The sequence below is a fragment of the Nelumbo nucifera genome, chromosome 4, assembly GCF_055504915.1.
Source record: "Nelumbo nucifera cultivar China Antique chromosome 4, China Antique-T2T, whole genome shotgun sequence".
Lineage (NCBI taxonomy): Eukaryota > Viridiplantae > Streptophyta > Magnoliopsida > Proteales > Nelumbonaceae > Nelumbo > Nelumbo nucifera.
The window spans coordinates 57148564-57174950 of record NC_142652.1 but is presented as its reverse complement, the minus strand read 5'-3'; the positions used below and the strand labels follow the sequence as shown (position 1 = coordinate 57174950).

The following is a 26387-nucleotide window of genomic DNA, read 5'->3' as shown; positions in this document are numbered from 1 at the left end:
GCAGTTATGTATAGCTTGATCCCCCTTGACCACTCTAGGTAGTTTAACCCATCAAGAGGAACAACAGCCATAGGGAAGGATAGGTCATTGTTCCCACTCATTCCATTCAGCATTGTGGAGATTCCGGATGTAGCTGAATCTTCACTATTCATGATTCTAGGTTTAGAAGTACACAAAACCAAAGGCGCACTGCCTTACAGAGCTGCTACAGTCCACAACTAGGCACTTGCAGATTTTCGGTTTCACAGAGAACCAAGCACAAACACTGCAGCTGCAGTACAAGGTTGTATGACCTACACTGTGTAGGAGTCCACAAAACAATATACGAACTGCACTTGCAGTGTAACCAGGTCTGAATGACCTATAGTTTTACAACTTTAATACAGCTTCTCAGCTGAAAAAAAAAAACTCAGTAGGAACAGCAATACGAGTGGTGGTTCACCACACCTAATCGGCTGATATCCACTTTCCAGGGCAGCCGAACAGTCACTTAGGGTCTAGGGTTCATCAACAGTCCCTTAGAGAGCTGAATAGAGCAACACACAATCAGATGAAGGGGGACAGTCCCTACTCAGATTTTGGGACATCAACAGTCGTACAAGAAGAGAACCATAAACAAAAAAAATCAGTTCAGTACCTAGGTCACCCGAACTGTGAATAGGCAGTACAGTCATGGACTCAAACTTCTCTTCAGATCAGAACCTTCCTTCGTACATTTGGGATGGTTTTCTACAGTCTTCTTAGCCAAGCAACTCCAGTTACCAGCACCTAAGGCTGAAGAAGAAAAAAAAAACTTGTAGCAGAACCCTTTTCTGCGCTAGGAAGTTGAACAGTCAGCCTTCTTGTAGCAGAACCCTACTCGGCAGTGGAGACTAACAGCAGCACTAGAGAATGCTTCCTCTTCCTTGTCTTCGAGCATCAGGACTATAGCTTCTACGCAGCAGTGGAGAGAGACCTCAGCTGGTTGTTTTCCAGGCCTAGACGGTCCTGCTCTGATACCATGTTGAGCAGGAGAAGAAGGAGAAGAAGAAAGGAGGAAGGAAGAAGAAGAAGAAGAAGAAGAAGAAGAGGCAACTGAGTTAAGGCCTCAAAAGAACTGCTTCAGTCGAGTGAAGCATTGTATTTATACTATACTGGCCGTACAACACAATAGGTCTACAAAATTACAAAAATACCCCTGCGGGTACTAAACCTGTGTACAGTACATATTATACACCTGTCAACACTACTCATACAAGGACAAAAACAACACTTTTATCTGTATGCTTACTATAATTTTCTAGACAAAGTCCATCCATAAAAGCTTACTATTAAGTGATCTAATTCATCATAGGAGATTGCCACAGTATAAGAAATAGGGAATATGAACTTGTATGTCCATCATGATACAGAAATTAGTTTAATGAACTCATCTAATAAAGCCTTTCCTAAACCATCCTGCTAACAAAATAAATAACAGAAATAAGCTTGAGAGAGAAAGATAGAGAGTTCTGTGGTCAGAAACCATTGACCTGATGAATTTCATACGTTCCTCATGACTTGAATCTGGTCTGGGCTTAAAGTAACCTTGAGGAATAAAAGCCTCATAGATTGCATTAGCTGAAGAATTTCCACCAACTTCAACCATGGCGTCAATGTCATCATTAGACCATTCATCTAATGCCACAGATAAAACCTGAATTATAGTGGCAGCAAGGCATTTTAATTATTATATGGTTGACAATGTTATCAAATATGTTTCCTGTATAAGAAAATGTACATAAATACATTTATACATACATAAATTTATATTATACATTCTGTTAACCATATTAAGAATTATATGGTTGACAATGTTACCAAGAAACTTCCTTAATATGTACATGCCTATTTGCTTATAAACAAATTTACAAAAATGCATCTATGCAACAATAGACTTAAGCTACAAGTATTAACAAGAGAAAATAGAAGAGGAAGCAAGGATAACTTCTACTATAACTGCTATCTATGACAAAAATAGAAAAAAGAATTCTTTATTCAGTCCTTAGTGGGGAAAAACAATAAATATAGAATAGTGTTTTCTACAAGACCTGTTACAACTCTTTTATGGACCCAAGATAGCAACTTCCAATTCATAGTTGGATTCTAAATCTGACTTGTATTCAGACTTCAAGAAAGTAGAGACTTCCTCTTCAGACTTGGACACTATTTGAAAATATTCACCATAGAAAGAAGAAGATGTGAGAAGAACAAAGGAGGAGATGGCACTTCAGCCATACTTCTCATACTCAGCCTTGATGGGTGCTTGTTGCTCTCCCACTGACTTCTCACCTGCCCCTCTGTTCACTCTGTGAGGAGGTACATTTTCATTTCAACATTTCCCATTCTCATTTCTTTTCCCACTGTTTGAGTAGAAATTGCTGATAACAGTTTTAGATGAATGCCTTGTGAAGAAAAGTAGAAGTTGAAAGGTTTCAGCAGTAGAGAAGAAGAGAGGAGAAGAAAAGAGAGTGGGATGTCGCCAGAATTGAATTAGTCTGGCCGCCAACCCCTCTTGATTTATATACTTAAAATAAAAGAATGGAAGTTTGCAAGAATACCCTTAGTAGGGCGGCTACTTTAAGTAGCCGAACAGTCACAACTTAAAATAACATAAACTAATGGGCTAAGTTAACAATTTAAAAATAAGAAATAAAAGGCTGGGCCCAATAACTTAAAATCGGCCGTGTAGATCATGCTCCAGCTTGTTCCTTGCAACACCTTTTGTAAGAACATCAGCAAGCTACAAATCAAAAGTAATGTATGGGAGACAAACTTCCCCTGAAGTCACCCTTTCTCTTGTGAAATGTCTATCCACTTCAATGTGCTTTGTCCTGTCATGCTTAATTGGGTTGTGGGCAATGTTAATTGTTGCCTGATTATCATAGTACAACATCATACGTTCTTTTGCCTCAACACCAATCTCTCCTAACAAGGAACGGATCCAGAGAAGCTCTGAAACTCCATGTGCCATGGCTCTATATTCAGCTTCTGCACTTGACCTTGCCACAACTGTTTGTTTCTTACTTTTCCACGAGACTAGATTACCCCCAATAAGAGTGAAAACTCCTGATGTAGGTCTCCTGTGATCAAGGTATCCTACCCAATCAACATCTGTATAAGTCTCTAGCTTCAACTGTCCATGGTAAGCTAGTAGTATGCCTCTGCCTGGGTGTCCCTTCAGATAAGCAAGAATCCTGTCAACAACCTCCCAATGTTGTACTAGTGGGGCATGCATGTATTGACTCACCACACTCACTGCATAGGAGATGTCTGGTCTTGTCATACATAAATATAGCAGCCACCCCACAAATTTCTGATATCTCCTAATGTCCTTTACCAACTCACCTTTTGATGCAGTAATTCTGTGATTCTGATCAAAAGGAGTACTGGCTGCCTTTGTTCCAAGTTTCCCTATTTCTTGTAAAAGGTCCAGAACATACTTCCTCTAAGAAATAAAAATTCCATGCTTTGATCTTGCAAACTCAATGCCCAAGAAATACCTCAGCTCCCCAAGATCCTTAATTTCAAATTCTCTATGCAGATTCTTCTTCAAACTGCCAATCTCACTCGGGTCATTTCTTGTAGCTACAATATCATCCACATAAACAATCAGAACTGACACCAAGGACCCCATCCGCTTCACAAAGTATGGTCTGATTGAGTCTGAGTGTAGCCAAAAGCAATCAAAGCCTTCCTTAACCTGTCAAACCATGCTTTGGGAGACTGTTTTAAACCATAAAGTGACTTCTTCAATCTACATACCTTCCCCTTTTCAGCATCACTGTAGAAACCAACAAGAAGATCCATATACACTCTTTCTTGCAAATCCCCATTCAAAGAGAGAGAAGGATCCGAACAGAAGTCATCTTTCCAACTGGTGCAAAGGTCTCTAAGTAATCAATGCCACAGGTTTGAATGTACTCTTTTGCAACCTGTTAGTGTCGAGTAAAGAAGGGTAGAATAGTCAATTATGTTTTATTAATATGGTGTTATGTCTTTTAGTGAGTGCTGATGTGTCCCAACTTAAATAGGGGCATAAAAGTCTTTTTCTATTCATTTTAGTAATCTATATATCCTGGCCGACCTAAGAGAGAATGAGAACTATTCTCTTCTCTTGGGTTCGAACAGGTTTTTCTTCTTCGATTTCTCCTCTTATTCTCTCCCTCTCTCTCTCTTTTACTTCTTTTCTACATCAAGTTAAGATCTGAAACTGAAATCGTCACATGGTATCAGAGCCAGGTTAAGTCGGTCCAGATCTGTTCTATTCGTAATCTCTCATTTTTCTTCTCTTTTTTTTGGAGTTTCAAAAAAAGGGCTGAAAAGGAGTTGCCATATCTTCAGTTTGGAGTTTTTAATGTGTTCGGTTGGGTGTGAAGCTGTGGTTTCAGGTGATTGGTAGAGAACCCTTTACTCAATGGAACGAAGAGGGCTGCAACCGTAGGTTTCGTGGTAGGTGCAGATGTGTGGTTCAGATTAGTATCAGTCGTATGGTGCAGATGTGTGGTAGGAGCAGATGTGTGGTAAGTGAAGCTTAGTATCAGTCGTATGGTAGCAAGTTCAGATGTGTGGTACTCTTGTGTGTGATGTGTTTGTGAGGTGCCGAAAGAGACAATAGTAGAGGTTAACATTGCTGAAACCTGTGACAGTGTATGTTTCAGCAATGGTCAGTCGTATGGTGGTGAGTGATTAACTTGAGGAGTGAAGTACAGTGTTCTTGGAGTGCAGTGTAGTGGTTATTGGGTAAGGCAAGTTGAAACAAACAAAAACAGAATTACAGTCATGGGCGATAATGAACATAAGTCGGTTATGATCCCCCAAGACTACTTGAATGTACAAATGACCTCAATTAAATTGAATGGAGAAAATTACATACCTTGGGCCAAATCTGTTGAAGTGTTTCTCAGAGCCAAGAAGAAAGCAAAGCATATAAGAGAAGAAAAACCCCCAGTTGATTCCCAGGAGTATGGTGATTGGGAGCAAGAAGATGCACAGATTATGACTTGGCTGTGAAACAGTATGGAACCTAAGATTAGTGTAAACTTCATGTTCTTAGACACAGCCAAGGAAATTTGGGATCATGCAAGGAAGCTTTATTTAGGACAGGATAACACCACCAGAGTATATTAGCTCTATCAAGAGTATTTTAGTCTGCAGCAAGGTAACCAGAGTCTTGAAGAGTATTATGCTAGTTTGAGAAATTTGAGGAATGAGTCGAGTGCGTATAACCCCCTTACATCTGATGTTAAAATTCAGCAACAATAGAGAGAGCAGCTAGATGTAACCAAATTTCTGGTGGGATTGAAGCCTGAATATGAACTGGTGAGGGCTCAGATACTAGGTGGGTGGAATTGAAGCCTGAATATGAACTTGTGTACTTCACGATCTCAAGACGGGAATGTAGATTGGTGGAGGGCATTAAGCTGGTGGACTGTATTACCTTGATGGTGGTGGTGGTAGTGGTTCTTCAATAGCTCTTCAGTCGTCTCTCACCCCTTTCCAGTGGCATTGCAGACTTGGGCACCCATTCCTTAAAGAACTTAAGCAACTTGTTCCAGAATTGAGTCGTCTTTTTACTTTGGATTGTGAGTCGTGTCAGTATGGGAAACATCATCAGGTTTCCTTCAGTCCTAGAGTCGATTATCATATGTCGAGTCCTTTTTCTTTGGTCCATTCGGACATTTGGGGTCCAAATAAAGTAGTGTCACACAATGGATACAACTACTTTGTTATTTTTGTTGACGATTATTCAAGGATGACATGGCTTTATCTTATGAAAAAAAGAAGTAAATTATTTTCTATTTTCCAAAAATTTCATGCTAAAATCCGCACTCGATTTGGTATTCACATTAAGATCCTACGTTAAGATAATGGCCGAGAATATTTTTATACACCCTTTCAGCAATATTTAGAACAATATGGTATTATTCATCAAACCTCTTGCTCTTACACCCCCAACAAAATGGGGTAGCTGAACGGAAAAATCGCCTTTTCTCAGAAACCACTTGATCCCTGTTGCACCATATGAATGTACCCAAACATTTCAGGAGTAATGCTATGCTTACATCTTGCTTTCTTATTAACAAAATGCCTATGTCCATCCTTGATGGTCAGTCTCCCTTCACTGTTCTGTTTCCTACATTGTCTCCTTTTCCTCTTACTCCTCGGGTTTTTGGGTGTGTGTGCTTTGTTCATAATCTTGGTCCCGGACTAGACAAACTAGATGCACGATCTACGAAGTGCGTCTTTCTTGGCTATTCTAGGACCCAGAAAGGGTACAAGTGTTACAATCCTAGTTCTCAACGTTGTTTTGTGTCCCGATGTTACCTTCTTTGAGTCGGTTCCGTTCTTTTCTAGGTCAGATGTCTCTCCTTTCCTTCCGCTTCCAGTTTCTGTCACAGACCCCATTCCTCTTGTTCCAACTGCGCCCAAGTCTTCACCTTCGGTGCCACTTCCTCCTACATGGCCACCTATCCATCAAGTGTATACGCATCGACATGCACCGGCCCTCCAGCTTCTTCACCGTCGACGGATCCAGAAGTGACTTCCGCAACACCATCACCCCTCGTTTCTGACCTCGACCTTCCCATTGCCCAGCGAAAAGGTAAACGTAGTTGTACCTTTCATCTATCTCCAATTATGTTTCTGTTTCTCACCTATCTCCTTCCCATCGACAATTTGTTTCATTGTTATCTTCTGTTTCTATTCCTAAGGATGTCCAGGAAGCCCTTATCTCTCCGGGTTGGCGTCAAGCGATGGAAGAAGAACTCTCCGCTCTAGCTCATAATCATACGTGGGATCTCACCACTCTTCCCCCGGGTAAGCATACTATAGGATGTAAGTGGGTATATACGGTCAAGTATTTGCCTGATGGTAGTGTTGAAAGATTGAAAGATCAGTTGGTTGCCAAGGGTTATTAACAGTTATATGGTAATGACTACACAGAGACCTCTCCTGTTGCCAAGATTGGTTCTGTTCGTGTTTTGATCTCCCTAGCTGCTATACATGATTGGCCCTTGTTTCAGCTTGATATTAAGAACGCCTTTTTGCATGGTGATCTTCTTGAAGAGGTGTATATGGAGCAACCACCCGGGTTTGTTGCTCAAGGGGAGGATGGTAAGGTGTGTAGGCTCAAGAAAGCTATTTATGGACTTAAACAGTTCCCCCGCGCTTGGTTTGGCAGATTCAGTGAAGTCGTAAAGAAGTTTGGCATGAAACAGTGTCAGGTTGACCATTCAGTATTCAACTATGATTCTGATGCGGGGAAGATTTTGTTAGTGGTTTATGTTGATGATATTGTTATGACTGGCAGTGGCAGGCCCAGGATTGACAGGTTGAAAACATTTTTGCATGATCATTTTCAAACAAAAGACATTGGCAAATTGAAATACTTCTTAGGGATAGAAGTGGCAAGTTCCAAGTATGGTATTAATTTGTACCAGAGGAAATATGTACTTGATCTATTGGAGGAGACAGGTTTATTGGGTACCAAACCAGCGGAAACACCCATGGAATTGAATGTCAAGTTGAGCAGTGATACAGGTGAGGAGTTTGAAGATCCAGGAAGGTATAGAAGGTTGGTGGGAAAGCTAAACTACCTAACTATCACTCGGCCAAATATCTCATTTGCAGTGAGTGTGGTGAGTCAATTTATGCAGAATCCTCGGGTTCCACATTGGGACGCGGTCCTAAGGATTGTAAGGTATTTGAAGGGAGCTCCTGGTTGTGGCTTGCTATATAAGAGTGGTGGAAATATTGAAATAGAGGGATATACAGATGCTGATTGGGCTGGATCTATATCTGACAGAAGGTCCACTACAGGTTATTGTACTTCCCTTGGGCGTAACTTGGTGACATGGAAGAGCAAGAAGCAGACTGTGGTGGTAAGAAGTAGTGTAGAAGCCGAATATAGAGCCATGGCACTGTTAGACAGTTTTGTATGCCCTTAGCTTCAATCCGATTTGATGTACTTTTGTTATTTAGTGGAAATAAATAAAGTGCATGTTTGATTCATGTTGTTTGGTTTAATTCTGTGTAAGACCCTAAAACTGGACACTTATAGAGACTTGTGTTAGTTTTAAATGTTCACAGCCATTGGATAAGTCTGGGGAGATTTATCCTGCCAAGGCTGATACTGGTGTGCCACCAAGTGTTGGGATGGCCTATCTCGGCCACCAGGGTAAGACCCAAGGCACATGCAGTATGGGGTTACTCGAATCCTTGAACCGGACCAGATTTCCAATATTGCCCTGGACCTTGGAGATAGATGGGCAAAACTGGAAAGTTACACCTGACCCCTAAACTCGATTATGACACTTCACTAGGTGTCGGATCGGGCTGTCTTTGATATGCCAATCAGTGAGATCCTTAGATGGGGATCAAAACCTGGGTATGTTGGGACAGTCTGAGAATTCATCTGAGTGGGTGATCATAGTGACAGGATCAGCCCCTTTGTCGGACAAAGGTAATGATCGGGAATGCACTCTCTCTGATGGAAACCAAACTGCCGGCAGTTGATTTCAATCGTTGGAATTTTGTTTTGCAAAACTAATATATTTATATATATATATATGTACGGTTTCAAAATGTTTGCAAATGGTTTTAATTCCCGGGATCCATGTGAGTGGAGAGTGCGGCACTGTTCCTTATAGCCGAGGGAGAGGTCCTCTCTTGTCGGGTAGTGCTTGATCATTAAGGGCTGAGAGGTTAAGTGTAAGACCATTTAGGATAATACCTGATGGGCTAATCTTGCACCTGCCCACAGTCCCTGGGTTTTTATAAGATGGCTTGGCCCAGGGACCACTTAATGTAAGTGTTGGGCCCATAGGGTCCATGTGATGGACTCAGGGGTTCACTGAGTTTTTCAGTGAATTCGGCTGGGCCTTGTATTAAAGGCTGGGCCGAACCCATGTGGCTGGTGTGTAGATCAATGCTTGGGTCCCACGCCATACAAAAAAGCCCAACTGGGCAGCAGATTGGAAACTAGTTAAACATTGAACACTTAATGGGCCAAAAGCCCATTTCGAGCTGGGCTGATATGATCACCCATCTATGGGGCGAATCTGAGATTAATGTTAGTAAAAGGATAGGGCCTTTAACCTTATCCTCTAGGAGACCAAATTCAAAACAGATTTGAATCTGGTAACCTCCTGATAAGATCAGGAATAAGCTAACTTAATCTGCAGATAGGATTAAGATAATCCCCTATCCAAATACAAATTTGGATTGGGATAACTCCTAATTAGGAGGTTTCTTAATCAAGAAGAAAGGAGGAGAAACCCAAGAGAAATATATCAGATTTCGAACCAAGGGTTTTTAGTCAAGAAAACCCCTGCGAACAGAGATTAGATCTCATACAAAACTCCAGAGAGAAGAGAAGCAGTTCAGCCATCTTCATCCCAGGAGTTCTCCTCCAGCCGCCACCATTCCCTCTTGCAAGATTTGATCTTTGCAGCAATAGGGAGTCAAGAAATCAGTTTTGACATTAGTCTTGCAAAAAAGACTAAGAAAGATTCAGTGCTCAGAGTTTCCAGAGGATTCTTGCGAAGGATCCAGTGTGTAGGACGCACCCTGTTGGTTCCGTTCCATCCACAGCTGTGTCATCTTCAGCAGGAGCGGATCTTGGTTTCTTCTTTGGGCGTGAACACCAACTTTGGGAGATACTGCTTCTCCGGATCAGGTATATTCCTCCCTTTTGCTTTTTGGTTCAGATCTGGTTCGATCATGGTTCAAGTAAGATCCTTGAATATAGTAATCTAAATTCAGGGAATACGATTCCCAGTTGGGAGAAGGTAGGAAAATTTTTGAAATTCGCCCACCCATTCCACAACCTTTTGGCGTCCATTAGATGGATCCTACCATTCTTTTAGGCACATACAACTTGTGAACTAGTGTGGTTGAGAAATATCCTACAGGAGATGGGGTACTCGATTACCACTTCAATGAAGCTATATTGTGACAACCAAGCTGCAGCTCACATCTTCTCTAACCTAGTTTTTCATGAGAGAACAAAACACATAGAGGTTGAATGTCACTTTGTGAGAGAAAAGGTTCTTAGTGGAATGATAAGTACATCATATATTAATATAGGGAGTCAATGGGCAGACTTGTTCACCAAAGAGTTGAGTTGGGCAAGAGTGGATTACATATGTAACAAGCTGGGACTATATGATATATACTCTCCAGCTTGAGGGGGAGTGTTAGTGTCGAGTAAAGAATGGTAGAATAGTCAATTAAGTTTTATTAATATGGTGCTATGTCTTTTAGTGAGTGCTGATGTGTCCCAACTTAAATTGGGGCATAAAAGTCTTTTTCTATTCATTTTAGTAATCTATATATCCTGGCTGACCTAAGAGAGAATGAGAACTATTCTCTTCTCTTGGGTTCAAACAGGTTTTTCTTCTTCTTCGATTTCTCCTCTTCTCTCCCTCTCTCTCTCTTTTACTTCTTTTCTACATCAAGATCTGAAACTGAAATCGTCACACAACCAGTCTGGCCTTATACCTTTCTATACTTCTATCTTCCTTGTATTTAACTGTATAAACCAATCTGCATCCAACTATATAGTGATAGGATCAACCTCCCCGTGAAATTGTAGGTGCTGTCGTGAGTAACACTGAGAAGCAGGATGCAAGGAAGGTGGTAGGATAAGTGACATAGGAGGATCAGACACAAGAGTGGACACAGGGACTGGAACTGGAAGAGGAATAGACTGCTCACTCACTTCCCCAAAACACTCCCCCCTGAAAAGAACCCTTCGAGAAAAAGGATGTGGACTCAAAAAAGGTGACATCCATAGTAACATACCGACTCCCAGAGACTGGGTCATAGCAACAGTTCCCTTTCTGATTTTCTGCATACCCAAGAAAAACACACTTCTTTGCCTTTGGATCAAGCTTCGAGCAGTGAGGACAAAGAACATGTGCAAAGCAAACACAACCAAAAACCCTGAGAGGGATGTGGAACATCTCCCCCTCAGGAAAAAGGAAGCTGAATGGGGTGCTGAATCCAAGTACACGAGAGGGCACCCAATTAATCAAGAAGACTACTATGAGAACTGCATCACCCCAAAACTGAACTAGAACAGTAGATGTGATCATCATGCTTCTTGCAATCTCAACAATGTGTCTGTTGTTCCTCTCTGCTACACCATTCTGCTGTGGACTGTAAGAACAACTGCTCTGATGGATAACTTCATACTCTAACAGATATCAAGCAAGGTTCTTCTCAAAATATTCCTTGGCATTGTTTGATCTAAACACCTTCACTCGTACCCCAAACTGTGTTAGCACCACCTGATGAAACTGTTGAACCAAGGATGGTACCTCATCACGGGATCTCATTAAGTAAATCCAAGAATACCGAGAAAAATCATCCACAAATAAAAGAAAATATCAGTAGCCACCCATAGAAGGAACATGGTATGATCCCCACACATCAGTATGAATAACATTAAAAGCAGATGAACACCTTTTATTACTAGCTTTAAATGAATATCTACAATGTTTTCCAAGCTGACAGCTTTCACACTCTAAGATAGACAAATTAACAGACTCAAATAACTTCGGAAATAAGAAACGCAAAGAAGAAAAAGACAAATGTCCCAAACGATTATGCCAAAGCATAATCTAACCCACAAGCTCTGACTCAAAATCCCTGCTAACATGATGACTCTGATGATGAGGAAGTGCATCCAAGAGGCAGATTCCATTTACCTCACAACCACTCCCAATCGTCCTCTTTGAAACCAAATCTTGCAAAACACAATGGCCAGGAGAAAAAATCACTAAGCAATTCAAGTTCTTAGTCAAACTACTAACAAATAACAAGTTAGTACTCAATCTGGGAACATGAAGGACAAAGGGTAGGTAAATGGAATCAGTAATCTTGATAGACCCCTTCCCAACAATGGAAAAGTAGAAATCTGTTGAACTAAAAAAATATGAACAGAAAGTGGTTTCATGAAGAGAGGAGGAAGAGAAAAGGAGAAGAAGAGAAGAAGAGATCTTGAAAGAAAAGATAGCAATAATTTGGCCGCCCCCTTCACTTATTATTTATACTAAAAATAAAAGAGCAATACAAAGACAGCTATGCCCTTATAGGTTGGCAAAACATAAAACAACATATATAAGACTCAAAAACATAATAAAATTTGGACTCACATAACTACTGTGGTCCCCACCTCTTATCTAACAACTAACATAAAACATCTACTCAGAAAAACAACATAAAACTGATTAATCTTCAATAGGGAACATGAGATCCATCGGCTAAGGAAACTCTGTCTCTGCCAAAACAGAGTTGGTAGGAAGAAAAAATAGTGGAACTATGGGTCATGTGATCTAAGGCTCCAGAATCTATAATCCAAGGAGGTACCTCCTTACCTATAGTAGAAACATAGTTTGCAGTGGCATGTGAACTACCTGTATGAGCAAAGGATGTAGAATGTCCACCACCTGTACCTATCTGTCCACCTGTTACTAGATTAGGGCTGACTGTATCTCGCTGGTTTAGTAACTGCCCATATCTCTCAAGTTCGGCCCTCACTACAACAACTGCAACAAACTCCAAAGTAGTTGTAGTAGGGGGGCTATGTAAGTCACCAGTGGCTGCCATGTTAACATTTCCCTTCTTGCTTTTGAGTTTATTCGGCACAAGGTGAGGATGAAGATTCCAGCAGGTATCTCTCGTGTGTTTAGGCTTCTTACGGTAGTCGCAAACCAGATCCTTCCTATCTTCCTTCCTGCTTTCACTGCCACCCTGGTCTCCACTTTGTTTAGGTTTCACAGTACTGACCATGGCTGACTGTTCAAGACCCGAATTCCTCATCATCACATTCCTCCTACTCTCTTCCCCTGATACAAAGGCATATGCCTGAGATAGAGTAACACTATCCCTGGAAAGGATATGTTGCCTTGCAATGTCATACTCGGGATTGAGACGAGCAAGAAATTCAAAAACCCTATTCTTCTCTAAGAGTTTCTAGTAGGCAGCAACATCCTTAGTGGTTTCCCAAACCACTGTCTCCAGATGGTCAATCTCTTGCCATAGGGTTTTAAGGGCCGAAAAATAAACAACAATAGATTTATCTCCTTGTCTAGTAGCAATAACTTGGTTCCTCAACTGATAGGCCCTAGCAACATTTTCACTCTATAAGTAGGTTTCTGCAACCCCATTCCAAATTTCCTTAGCTGTATTTGCCCACAAAAAATTTTTACCTATATGGGGCAGCATAGAATTGCACAGCCAAGTCATTACCATATAATTTTCCTGTACCCACCGGGAACTGTTAGTCTCGGGTTTCACTTCCTCACTAGTGATATACCCCAACTTCCCACGAGCACCAATGGCCATCTTTGAAGATTGTGACCATTCTAGAAAGCTTGTACCATCCAACTTAACTGTAGTGATGGTTCCAGCCTAAAGTCTCTGACACCTCCTCTCCCTTGTCCCGTTTCACTTCCCGGTTTGTTTTCAACTCCGTGACCCTCCATTATTCCCAACAAAGGGTTAGAAAATCACTTTGGGATGAAGAAAAAAGAAATAATCCCTTTTAGGCACCACACACACCCTTCTAGAACCCTAGGTGGTCCTTCCACAAAAGATTCCCTTTTCGCGGAACGGAAGAAGAGAGAGAAAAAACATCCGCTCCCTCTAGAGGCCTCCAAAATAGATGGGACTTGAACCACCCCCTTTAGAAAACTCCAAGGAACCCTAAAAAATTAGGGCACCACTTCCTAGGTCAAAATTGAAGAGTCCTACAAAAATAGGACTCTCCCCCTTTCTCTAGTTCTTCCTGAATTTGATGGGAAACCCTAGACCAGCTACAGGGCAAAACAGATCCACCAAAAAATCCAAAAACTGGGCTTACCTAAGGTCTTCAATCAGCCTCTCATATCACCATGCAGTCGGCCGATCTAGGGCTGAATGATAGAGCAGTTCAAGAAACCTCCGACCTACTCTGATACCAAGTAGAAATTGTTGATAACAGTTTTAGATGAATGCCTTGTGAAGAAAAGTAGAAGTTGAAAGGTTTCAGCAGTAGAGAAGAAGAGAGGAGAAGAAAAGAGAGTGGGATGTTGCCAGAATTGAATTGGTATGGTCGCCAACCCCTCTTGATTTATATACTTAAAATAAAAGAATGGAAGATTACAAGAATACCCTTAGTAGGGCGGCTACTTTAAGTAGCTAAACAATCACAACTTAAAATAACATAAACTAATGGGCCTAAGGCCCAATAACTTCCTAACTTAACAACTTAAAAATAAAAAATAAAAGGCTGGGCCCAATAACTTAAAATCGGCCCAAGTCAACAGTTTGCATTCTTGAGTCTAGAAGGTATAAACTCTGGATGCAGCTTCCAACAGGTATCTTTAGTATGTTTAGGCTTCTTGTAGTATTCACAAACAACATCTTTCTTCCAATGTTGACCTTCCTCTTGACGTTGATTTAGGAAAATATTCTTCACATCAAGCTAGAAGAGTAGCCAAGAAGAATGAGAAGCAAGAGACAATAATATTTTGATGAAAATCATCTTAGCTACAATAGAAAAAATTCTCTCCATAATCTATCCAGACATCTCATATATCATTTCACAACCAGCCTCATGGCCCTTGACCCATATCTTTCTATACTTCCATCTACTTTGTACTTCACAGTGAAGACCCATCTATGACCAACAAGAGTTTTCCCTTTAGGCAACCCCACTACATCTTAGGTACCATTCTTTAATAGTGCATCCATCTCAACTTGCATTACTACTTTCCACTCTAGCTGAGATACTACTTTAGTTGCATTAAGTTGAATAGATATAAATGAGATAGGAGCAAGAAAAGACTTATATGCAAATAAAATTGATCGAGGCCTAAGTCTTCGTTCTTCTAAACTACACCTGTACCTATCCATCAGGACTATCACACATGTAGTTAGAAACAAATAAAATTGGCCCAAGAAGAGAAACAGGAATATTCTGAAATAAGAACTAGAAAAGGAACACATCAGACACACCCTCAGTCTCACCTTGACTACTCTCCCTTTGTGCTGAAGACCGAGAGAAAAAAGGAATAAACTCAAAGAGAAAGTGGCATCATGAGATGCAAACTTTCTCCCAGTAACAACATCATAACCGTAGTACCCTTTTGATTAGATGCATAATCCAAGGAAACACATTTGACAATTTTGGATAAACTTAGACCTATAGGGACCCAAAATGTGGACAAAATAAGTGCTGCCAAAACTCAAACAAACAGGAACACATCATCTCTAGAGAATAATACAAGAATGGCTGGCAATACTATCTCAACTGGCCCTAGAAGCTAATATTTGTATTAACTTTAAGATGTTACAGCAAAAGACTACAATGTCCCTGATTAGTGATCTGACACCTAAACAGTACAAAATAAAACAAGCTTAAGCCCAATAACTAAAGGCCCATAATAGACCATAGAACTAACACATAGACTGATAAATAAGCTCACCAACATTTAACCACTCGACCCAACACTCCCCTTCAAGCTAAGCATGGATGTCAGTCATGTTTAGCTTGCCAAGTAAGCCTAGAAACTTCACTAAAGACAGTCCTTTTGTCAAAACATCAGCAATCTACATCTCTGAGGGTGTATAAGGAATGCAAAGTTCACCCGAGACAATTCTCTTCTTACAAAGTGTAGGTCAATCTGAACATGCTTAGTCCTATCATGTTGTAATGGGTTATTTGCAATGTTGATGGCAGTCTTTTTGTCACAATACAGCTCGAGAGGACCATCATCTTTCACCCCAAGCTCACCTAGGAGGGTCCTAAGCCATATAATAGTTCTGCAACACCATGTGCCATAGCCCAATATTCAGCTTCTGCACTTGATCTTGCAACCACATTTTTCTTTTTACTTCTCCATGTAACCAAATTCCCCCCAACAAATATGCAATATCCGGAAGTAGACTTCCTATCTCCAATTGATCGCCCAATTAGCATTAGTATATGCCTCTATTTCAAGTCTATTGTGCCTCTTGAACAAAATTCCTTTCCCTAGACATGTCTTCAAATACCTAAGGATCCTTTCAATGACTTTCATGTAAGGAATCTTGGGAGAATGCATGAATTGGCTGACAACATGTACTGCATAAGCTATATCAAGTCGAGTAAGAGATGGGTATATCAATTTTCCAACCAGCTTTTAGTATCTTTCTTTATTAGAGTAATCCTCTGACTCCTCACCAACCGATTCCTGGAGACAATGATTCTACTCTATTGGAGTATCTGTTGGTCTACTCCCCATTATACATGTCTCCTCTAGAAGATCAAGAACATACTTCCTTTGACATATATATATGCTTTCTTGTGACCTTGCAACTTCAATTCCAAGGAAGTGCCTCAGATGGCCTAAATATTTAATCTCAAATTTAGATGCCAAGAACTCCCCTTCAATCTTCTTATCTCTTCTGGATCATTACCTATAATTACCATATCATCCACATAGACTATGAGAGTTGAAAGCATGTTACCTTGTTTCCTTATGAACAAGGTATGATCTGCACCACTTTGCGTGTATCCCACTTTCTTCATGGCCCCACAAAGCCTCTTAAACCATGCTCAAGGAGATTGCTTAAGCCCATATAATGCTTTCCTTAGCCTATATACCTTCCCATGAAAATCATAGCCAGGTGGAGGATTCATAAATACCTCCTCATGTAGATCATCATTCAAGAAAGCGTTCTTCACATCCAACTAATGTAGCTCCCAAGAAAAATTTGCAGCTAATGATAAAAGAACCCAAATTGTATTAAGTTTTGCAACTGGAGCAAAAGTCTCCTTGTAGTCAATCCCCTCCTTCTAAGTAAACCCTTTTGCTACTAGTTTGGCCTTATATATTTCAATGGAACCATCCTCCTTGTGTTTCACAGTGAATACCCACTTAAATCCCATAGTGCTCTTACCTTCTAGTAGATCCACTAATTCCCAAGTCTTGGCCTTCACTAAGGCTTTCATTTCCTCATTCATTAACTCTCTCCACCTTGGGTCAGACACTACCTCTGAGTACCTAGTAGGAACATGAACAAAAGAAAGAGCAAACACAAAGGAATAGTAACAAGGAGATAAACAGGAATAAGAAGCATATTTAGCAATGGGATGTTGAGTAGTACAAGAATTGATAGGCTTATGAAGAGCAATGGGAAGATCCAAATTAGAAGTAGGAGTGATAGCATCAATGATAGGGTTACCTGGATCCATTGAGACAGATTGATTCGAGTCCGGTTGGTTGTTGCCACTAGTTGGAGGATCTCTTTTCCTTCTCCTGTAGATAATTCTCATATCACTTTGATTTCTATTAATGGCATCAGTCACATCCTCAACATCAGGAGCAGTAACAGGTCCAGCAAGAGTCTCACTAGATTCACCTAGACAGCTAAAACTAGGAAGATCAGTAGGAGAAGATGGAAGACCCGAAGCTGAAAGTGGCTCAAAGAAGGAGAGGAAGGATCCTCTTCCATCCTACTAGTCTCCCCCTGAAGAGGATTCTTAGAGGACTGAAAATAAGGTTGAGACTCAAACAACACCACATTCTTGGTGACATACTTTTTCTTAGTAACTAGATCAAAGCACTCGAACAACACCACATCCTAGGAAGACCCTAGATGGCATTCTATTTATCAAATACGATGTTGTAAGGACTGCTTGAGACCAATAGTTCTCGGGAACCTTGTGCTGAAACAATAGGGCTCAAGCTATCTCCAATAAGTGTCTATTCTTGTGTTCAACAACCCCATTCTGTTGAGGGGTACTAATGCAAGACGACTGATGCAAAATACCAGCATCCGCCATGAATAGATTGAAGGAGCTTTCAAAAGACTCAACAGCATTGTCTGAGCAAAACTATTTAATTGTCTTGCCAAACTAAGTCTCAATCATTTTACAAAATGTCATGGTTATTTGTGGAACTTCATCACATCCTTTTAACAAGTAGATCCATGTGCATTGTGAATAGTGATCGATAAAGCTGATAAAATAACGAAAACCATCTATAGAAACAAGAGGTGAAGGGCCCCACACATTAGAATGAACTAAATCAAAAGGAGCTTGAATTTCATTAATAGAAATTGGATAAAGAGTTATACATTGTTTTGACAACTGACACACTTCACAAACCACACTCCGACTCGAAACACACTTGAACAACTCGGGAAACAATCCTTGCATCAAAGAAAAAGATAAATGACCTAGTCTAGCATGCCACAAATGTAACCTAGCTACCAACTCCTCATTATCTCAACCACTGAAAGCAGATGACTGTAATGCTGAATTGATGTCTTCATCAAAATAGTAGAGACCTCCAGACTCATGACCGCTCCCAATCATTCTCTTCGTCAATCTGTCCTGAAAGACACAATGAGTAGGAAAGAATGTTATGCTACAATTTAAATTTTTGTAAGCTTAAAAATAGATAATAGGTTTGAAGCAAGATTGGGAACATGCGGAACAGATTTAAGACAGAGATCCTTGCCAAGGTTAACCTCCCCCTTTCCAAAAATGGTGGAGAGGGAACCATCAGCAACTCTTATCTTATCTTGGACAGACATCAAATGATAAGAAGAAAATAAAGAAGACATGTGTGTCATATGGTCAGTAGCACCCGGAATCAATAATCCAAGAGTTAGATACTATGGGACCAGTCACATTGTGAGCAGAGATAGTACCTGATTTGGCAAGGGAGGTGGATGCAAGGGGATTGTTCCTTAGCCGAGCATGGAATTTCTACCTCATCAGCTATGAAATCAAATGATGTGTGGGAACTAGTGGTCTGTCCCATTGGAGGAGGTGCAACTGTAGGTGTGTTCTTTGGGATCTTATACTTTCATATGTCGGGTTTAGGTCAGCCAAGAACTTAAAAGCTCTACCTTCTTCTATTTGTTTATCATGCCTCTCCTTATCTCTTGCATTTTCCTAGTCAAGTACAAGATGGTGGTCTAGTTCTTCCATAGTCGTTCTAAGGTTGCAAAATAAGTTGCAATAGACATATCCCCTTGCCTCAAGGCAACAATATCTTGGGTTAGTCTATAAATTCTTGAATTGTTCTGTCAGTGTTGTTTAGCCGAATTGAGGAAAGAGAGAGAAAAGAGAGAGGAAGAAGAGAAGAAGAAGAGGAAGAACAGTGTTAAACTAAGAAGACTATTCGTCTAACCTAGTCGGCCATATGCTTAAACATGACAAAATAATGTACAAAGACTGAAATGCCCCTGCATATGTGGAGACATACAGTTAACACCTTAATTAGGGGGAAAAGACCAAATTACTCCTCTTTAGTCGACTCTAACACTCCCCCTCAAGCTAGAGAGTATATATCATATAATCCCAGCTTGTTACATATATAGCTCACTCTTCCCAAGCTCAACCCTTTTGTGAATAGATCTTCCCATTGATCACCTATTCTCACATGCTCAGTACTTATCTCACCATTGATGACCTTTTCCCTTACAAAGTGGCAATCTACCTCTATGTGTTTAGTTCTCTCATGAAAAACTGGGTTGGATGAGATGTGAATTGCAGCCTGGTTGTCACAATATAGCTTCATAGGTTTGCTTATTGAAAGCCCGATTTCCTACAATAGATTCTTCAACCATACTAGTTCACATGTAGTATGTGCCATGGCCCTGTATTCTGCTTCTACATTGCTCCTTGCTACAACAGTCTACTTCTTGCTCTTCCATGCCACAGGATTTCCTCTCAGGAAGGTGCAATAACCTATAGTGGATCTCTTGTTTGATATAGAGCCAGCCTAGTCTGCGTCAGTGTACCCAACTATTTCAAGATCACCTCCTGGCTTGTATAGTAACCCACGGCCTGGGGTCCCCTTCAAATACCACACAATTCTAAGAACTGCATCCCAGTGAGGCACCCGAGGATTCTACATAAACTAGCTTACCACACTGACAACAAAAGAAATACCTTCCAGGATTATCAAACAATTCACATGTGTCACTTCCCAACTTCACATTCAGTTCCATGGGAGTTTCATCTGGTTTAGCACCTAGCAACCCTGTTTCTTCCAATAGGTCAAGAACATATTTCTACTGATAGAGGTTGATGCCTTCCTTTCATCTAGAAACTTCTACACTTGGAAAATACTTCAACTTCCCAAGATATTTTGTTTGGAAGTGATTTTGTAGGAATGTCTTCAATCTATCAATTCCAACTCTATCACTGCCAGTTATGACTATGTCATCCACATACACTACTAGCAAGATCTTCCCAGCCACGGAGTCATAGCTAAATACTGAATGGTCAACTTGACATTGTCTCATTCCAAACTCCTTCACCACTTCACTGAATTTGCCAAACCAAGCACAGGGAGACTGTTTGAACCCATAGATCGCCTTCTTGAGCTTACACACCTTACCATCCTCCCCCTGAGCAACAAACCCTGGTGGTTGCTCCACGTACACTTCCTCTAGAAGATCACCATGGAAAAAGGCATTTTTAATATCAAGCTGAAAGAGAGGCCAATCATGTAGGACAGCTAAGGAAATCAGCACACGTACCGAGCCAATCTTTGCAACTGGAGAAAAGGTTTGGACATAGTCTACACCATAAAGTTGAGAGTACCCTTTTGCAACTAAACGGGCTTTCAGGCATTCCACTCTCCCATCTGGTAGATACTTAACAGTATACACCCACTTACAACCAACAACATGTTTACCTTGGGGAAGATCGGTGAGTTCCCATGTATGATTGTGATGAAGAGTAGAGAGTTCCTCTTCCATAGCTTTTCGCCACCCTAGTGAGGTAAGAGCATCTTGAACATCCTTAGGTGCGGATATAGAGGACAACAAGGTAATAAACTCACAATGGGAAGCAAAAAGGTGAGATACAAAAACATAATTGGATATAGGATGTAGCATTCAACTACGTTTACCTTTCCACAATGAAATAGGAAGGTCAAGATCAGAAGGCAGTCCGATTGTGGAAGAGCTGGATCAGCCGCCAGAGTAGAAGGTGGTGGAAGTGCTGGCATCTGTCGATGAGTATACACTTGATGAATTGATGGTCTTTTAGTACGCATTGGGGAAGGTGTAGACTCAGGCATAATGGGAACCACTAGGATGGAATTATCAATTGGAAGAGAAAGAGGAACCTTCGTAGGAGAAGTATGGCACTGATTAGAAGAATGTAACATCAGGACACACAAAGGATTTTCAAGTAATAGGGTACCCTTTCTGGGTCCTAGAGTAGCCAAGGAAGATACATTTAATGGAACAAGCATCCAACTTGTCTAGCCTAGGACCAAGATTTTGAACGAAGCACACACACCCGAAGATCCTGGGAGTCAAAGGATATGGAGACAAAGTGGGAAATAAGATAGAGAATGGAAAACGAGCATCAAGAATAAATGAGGGCATGCAATTAATGAGAAAACAAGCAATCAGGACTGCATAACTCCAAAAACGTTTAGGAACATTCATATGATGAAGGAGAGACCGAACTATTTCAAGTAGATGCTGGTTCTTCCTCTCAGTCACCCCATTTTGTTGAGGGGTGTGGGCACAAGATGCCTGATGAATAATACCATGTTGGTCCAAGTATTGCTGAAATGAAAAAAGAAAATACTCTTTGTCATTGTTGGAATGAAGAATTTTAAGTGAAACACCAAATTGTGTACGCATTTCAGCATGAAACTTTTGGAAAATGGAAAATAATTCACTTCTTTCTTTCATTAAATAAAGTCATGCCATTCTTGAACAGTCATCAACAAAGATAACAAAATATTTGTAACCATTATAAAACTCAATTCTGGTTGGACCCCGAACATCTGAATGAACTAAATCAAAAGGATTCAACATACGACTATCAACTCTAGGACTGAAGGAAACCCGATGATGTTTCCCATACTAACATGACTCACACTGCAAAGACGACAGATGACACAATGACAGAACAAGAAGCTTGAGAGCTTTAAGAGATGGATGGCCGAGTCTACAATGCCACTGAAGAGGAGTCAAAAAGGTTTGAAGTGCAACCGTAGATCCACCACCGTCAAGATAATACAATCCGCCAACTTCATGCCCTCCACCAATCTTCTTCCCCGTCATTAGATCCTGAAAAACACAAGAGGAAGGGTAAAATGTGATAGAACATTTGAGGGATTTAGTTAGTTTACTAACGGGCATAAGATTAAAAGGAAACTTGGGAACGTATAAAACAGAAGTCAAAGAAAGAGATGTGCTAACATTACCAACACCATAGATGGGAGAAGTAGATCCATTGGCAAGGGTAACATCATTTGATGTAGAGGTTGGAGAAAAGGAGGAAAACACACCTGGTGTCCCGGTCATGTGATCAGAGGCTCTATAGGTTTTAGACACCTTCTCCCAAATTTTAGAGGCTGTAGGGAAGTGCTGAACAATCCTTGCTACCCTTGGAGTAATTGAAGCATGCAGCCAGGTTGAGTATTCAGTATCATCCTCTTTGGGTTACTTCTATCCATCTAACCCATAAGTTCCCGGGAAGTAATAAAAAGTTTGACTGAAACAGACCATTCTCTGAAGTTGTATTTGTCTAACAACACATTGGTGCTTTGCAGACTATGCAGATTTGGGTTTTCAAGGTTTGAGGATCTCCCACCAGTCCTATTGTCCTTAGAGGACACTTCTCCTGATATTATGGACATATTCTACTTCTAACAGCAACCTACAGGCTACAGCTGTAACCTCAAGGAGAAAGACAAGGTTTAAGACCTGTTGGAGCTGTTACTGGACTGAAAAACAGTCAATACCCTGCTGAGATTGATTTTCTGTAATTCCTGAGTCCTTCCCACACTCAATGGATGTTAGAAGAAGCTATACAACTGGATAAAGGTTTCCACTGAACTGAAAGCAACCTCTGCACTCAAATCTGTAACTGGATTGCAACACTCCCTGTAATCAGGTCTGGACTGAGAGTAGCTTCTGTAAACAAATCCAACACTTCTGGAAGTCAAACCTGGGCTATAAACACTTTCTGCATTCTGTTCTAACTCCCAGACAACAACTAGGACTGTCCACTCAGTCCTCCTTCCTAGATTTGTTCTACACAGATCTCTCTAGTAGCCGAATGGCTACTACTACTGCAGAACAACTAACAGGGCATAAACAGGCAGGGGAAACTCTCTTTGGTCCCTACACCCAAAGAGAAACCCTAGACACAGACCTTTCTGTAGTCTACGATCAGTCCTAGGGCTTCTTCACAGTAGCCAAGACAAGGAGAGAAATAAAAGGAATAGAAGAGAGAAAAAAAGGAGAAACTAGGAAGGAGAAGAAGAAGAAGAAGAAGAAGAAGAAGAAGAAGAGAAGAGAAGAGAAGATGAGAGATCAGTGAATGGGCAACAATACTATCTCAGCCGGCCCTAGAAGCTAGCTAATATTTTTATTAACATTAAGATGTTACAGAAAAATATTAGAATTCCCCCTGATTAGTGATGGGACATTTACAGTACAAAATAAAACAAGCTTAGGCCCAATAACTAAAGGTCCATAACAGACCATAGAACTAACACATAGACTGATAAATAAGCCCACCAACACTTAATCACTCGACCCAACACATTCAATGGAGTTTTGAAACCAACACCCAAGAGGGAACCCTGTTCAGGTTTCAAATAAGGAATAAAAGGGGCATCCCATTCAGGTTTCAAAAGTCTTCGCCAGTCTGAAAGGGGGGCTATTTGGGGTTTGTCCTAACAAAAAGGTGAAAAAATCTAAGAAAGTTTTTATGAGAAGTAAAGAGGATCTTGCCCATGCTACTGAAAATTTTACAATGTTATGAAGGGTAATTTGTTTGGTGTTGGTGTTTTTCGTCTGTCTTTTGATTTTGGTGTTTAGGAGATTGGACGAGGTTGGCATTAGTTGATATAGTGTGTAGAGAACATTAATGTGGTCCCCACTGTTATTTACTTGTTTATGATAGTAGTTAGTTACAGTTAGTAGTTATTTCAGTTTGGTAGTTTATTATTCGTTTATTATTTCTTTTGCTGCCTATGTAAGCAGTAGGGGTAATTCAGCCCTTTTACTTTACTTTGATTATTAATATAAAAGGATGAGTGGGGTGACAATACTAGTCAATCCACATTCTCTGAATTCTCCACTTCGTGTTCTCCTTCTCTTCTCTCCTTCTTCTTTTCTCTCTTTCTCATTCTTTTTCTTGTAGAGAACATTGATGTGGGCCCCACAGCTGTGGTCCCACTCTGTCCGTAGAGTAGAATGTATTTAGTCACAGATGTGGTTATTTTGCTATTCTGTTATTTCTAGTTTCAGTTTTATATTGTTTGTTATTTGTTAACAGTTATGATGTAAACACCAAGGGCAGATATGTCCTTTCATGTAACTAGCATAACCTATATATATTAACTTAAAGTGGCGGCAGCAGAATATTGACATTCTGTTATTCTCCTCAAAATCTGTGTTCTACTGCTCTTTCACCACTCTTTCTTCTAGTTCTTCATCACTTTCTCTTCTCATCGAACCTGAAATCTCTTAGTGGTCAAGACTGAATAGCAGTCTTGAAAACCTACATGGTATCAGAGCCAGGTTAGGGTTTTTCATGTGAGTCTAATACCAGCCGACCACATGAGAATTCCCTAGGACTGAAAGCTGAAAAGGAGGAGTTCGCAGACTGATTCTTGGAGATCGCCAGAGGTGCTAGCAGCTGTTGGAAACTTGCTAGGGTTGCAGAGTGTTGGTGGTCAGGAAGGATCAGAGAAGACTAGGGTTCAGGTAACCCTAGAAGGCAGCGAACTAATTTTTCCTTGTAAGTTGTTTACTTTTCAAGAGAAGTTCCATCAGAGAAGATAAGTTGGACCTATCTGGAGGGGAAGGCCGAACCATTCTAGTTCTCTCTTCGATTCACTAGGGTTTTACAGCAAACCCTGGCCGAACTGTGTTTCTCTCTACTCTAGGGTTTGAAAGTGATCTGTGGCAAGCCCTAGTGTTTGACTGAACCCTGTGATCTACCTAGAGCTACTCTTAAGTTTATTGGTAGGTCTGATCAGATTCTAGGGTTTCTTATTAACCCTACTGCAAGCTCATCTATACAGTTTGGACTGTGCGACTGAATTGCTTCCTTTCTGGACTGATTAAAACCCTACTGCAAGCTCATCTATATAGTTTGGACTGTGCGTCCTTTCAGGACTGATTAAAACCCTAACTTTCCCTAGCATATTAGTTTTTTTTAAAGCTGTTCTCAGAGTTCTAAGGGAGTTAGAGATCTACGGACAGCTACTGCTGTGTTGGCTAGTTGGTTTCAGATCAGAATTATTTCGGTTTTGTGCACATACACTGAGAATACAGATCAGGCCTATACTGTTTTGATTGTGATTGGTGATTCAAGTGCTATTTTGAGACTTGACAGAAATGAAGTCAAATTCAGGCAGAAGGCAGTCTTGGGAACATCAGTTATGGTGGTATTACTGAGATGGGTGGTCAGATTACGACCGTAAAGTTTGATGGATCAAACTATTTGGAATGGGCCCAATCAGCCATGATGGCTATTGGTGGAAGAGGTAAATTAGGGTACCTCCTGGGAGATATGAAAGAACCTTCCAAGGGAGACCCAACATATACCAAGTGGATGCAAGAAAACTACTTGGTTATGACATGGCTGTGTAATTCTATGCAGCCTCATATTAGCCGGAATTATTTGTGGGCAAAAACAGCTAAGGAGATATGGGATGTTATGAAAGAAACTTACTCCCAACCCCTTAATGTTGCCAGAGCATATGATTTGAAATGTGAAGTGAACACCCTTAAACAAGGAGAGAAACCGATGTCGGTCTACTTCTCTACCTTAAAGTCCCTGTGGCACGAGATTGAGTACCTAGAGACTCTTGAGTGGGAGAGTCCCAAAGATGCTCAAACCCATAGAAAGCACATCGAGACAAACAGAGTGTTTGAGTTCCTGGCGAAACTGAACTCAAAATATGATATTGTGAGGCAGCAGATTTTGACTAGAGACAGTGTGACTCTCTCTCAGGCTTACTCATTTGTACACAGTGAAGAGACCAGAAGGAAGGTTATGATGCAACCCACATCAGCCTTTGTAGCGGCTACACCAAAATCAGAGGGTGATTCAGAGAAGGACAGAAGGAAGGAAGACAAGAAGGATGTAGTATGTGAACATTGTAAGAAACCCAAACATACAAAAGAGACATGTTGGAAACTGCATCCCCACTTGGTTCCTACGAAGTTAAGAAACAAGAAGGGCACTGTTCATGTAGCCATGAACACTGATTCAGCATCCTCATCTGGCACAAAAGGAACATCTTTGGAGACCTTAGCTGCAGTTCGGGCTGCCCTAATACAGCTAGAAAAGGAGGTTAGAAATTCAACTCAGCCATCGCAGCCTCCAT

General features: G+C 40.7%; 1 protein-coding gene across 10 annotated transcripts in view; it reads right to left on the bottom strand.

Moving 5' to 3' along the window:
- LOC104590137 (ADP-ribosylation factor GTPase-activating protein AGD12-like) overlaps window positions 1–26387 on the bottom strand; it is a 79401-nt gene that overhangs the window by 17620 nt on the left and 35394 nt on the right. For 7 of the 10 annotated variants that reach the window (XM_088903243.1, XM_088903237.1, XM_088903239.1 and 4 more), the window contains exons 5-6: window positions 21493–21594; window positions 1512–1675 (exon numbers count right to left, since the gene is read on the bottom strand). In XM_088903243.1, the coding sequence (XP_088759369.1) occupies window positions 1512–1675; window positions 21493–21594 (266 nt within the window). The remainder of the gene's footprint in view (window positions 1–1511; window positions 1676–21492; window positions 21595–26387) is intronic. The other 3 variants (XM_088903244.1, XM_088903246.1, XM_088903245.1) reach the window with 1 other exon arrangement.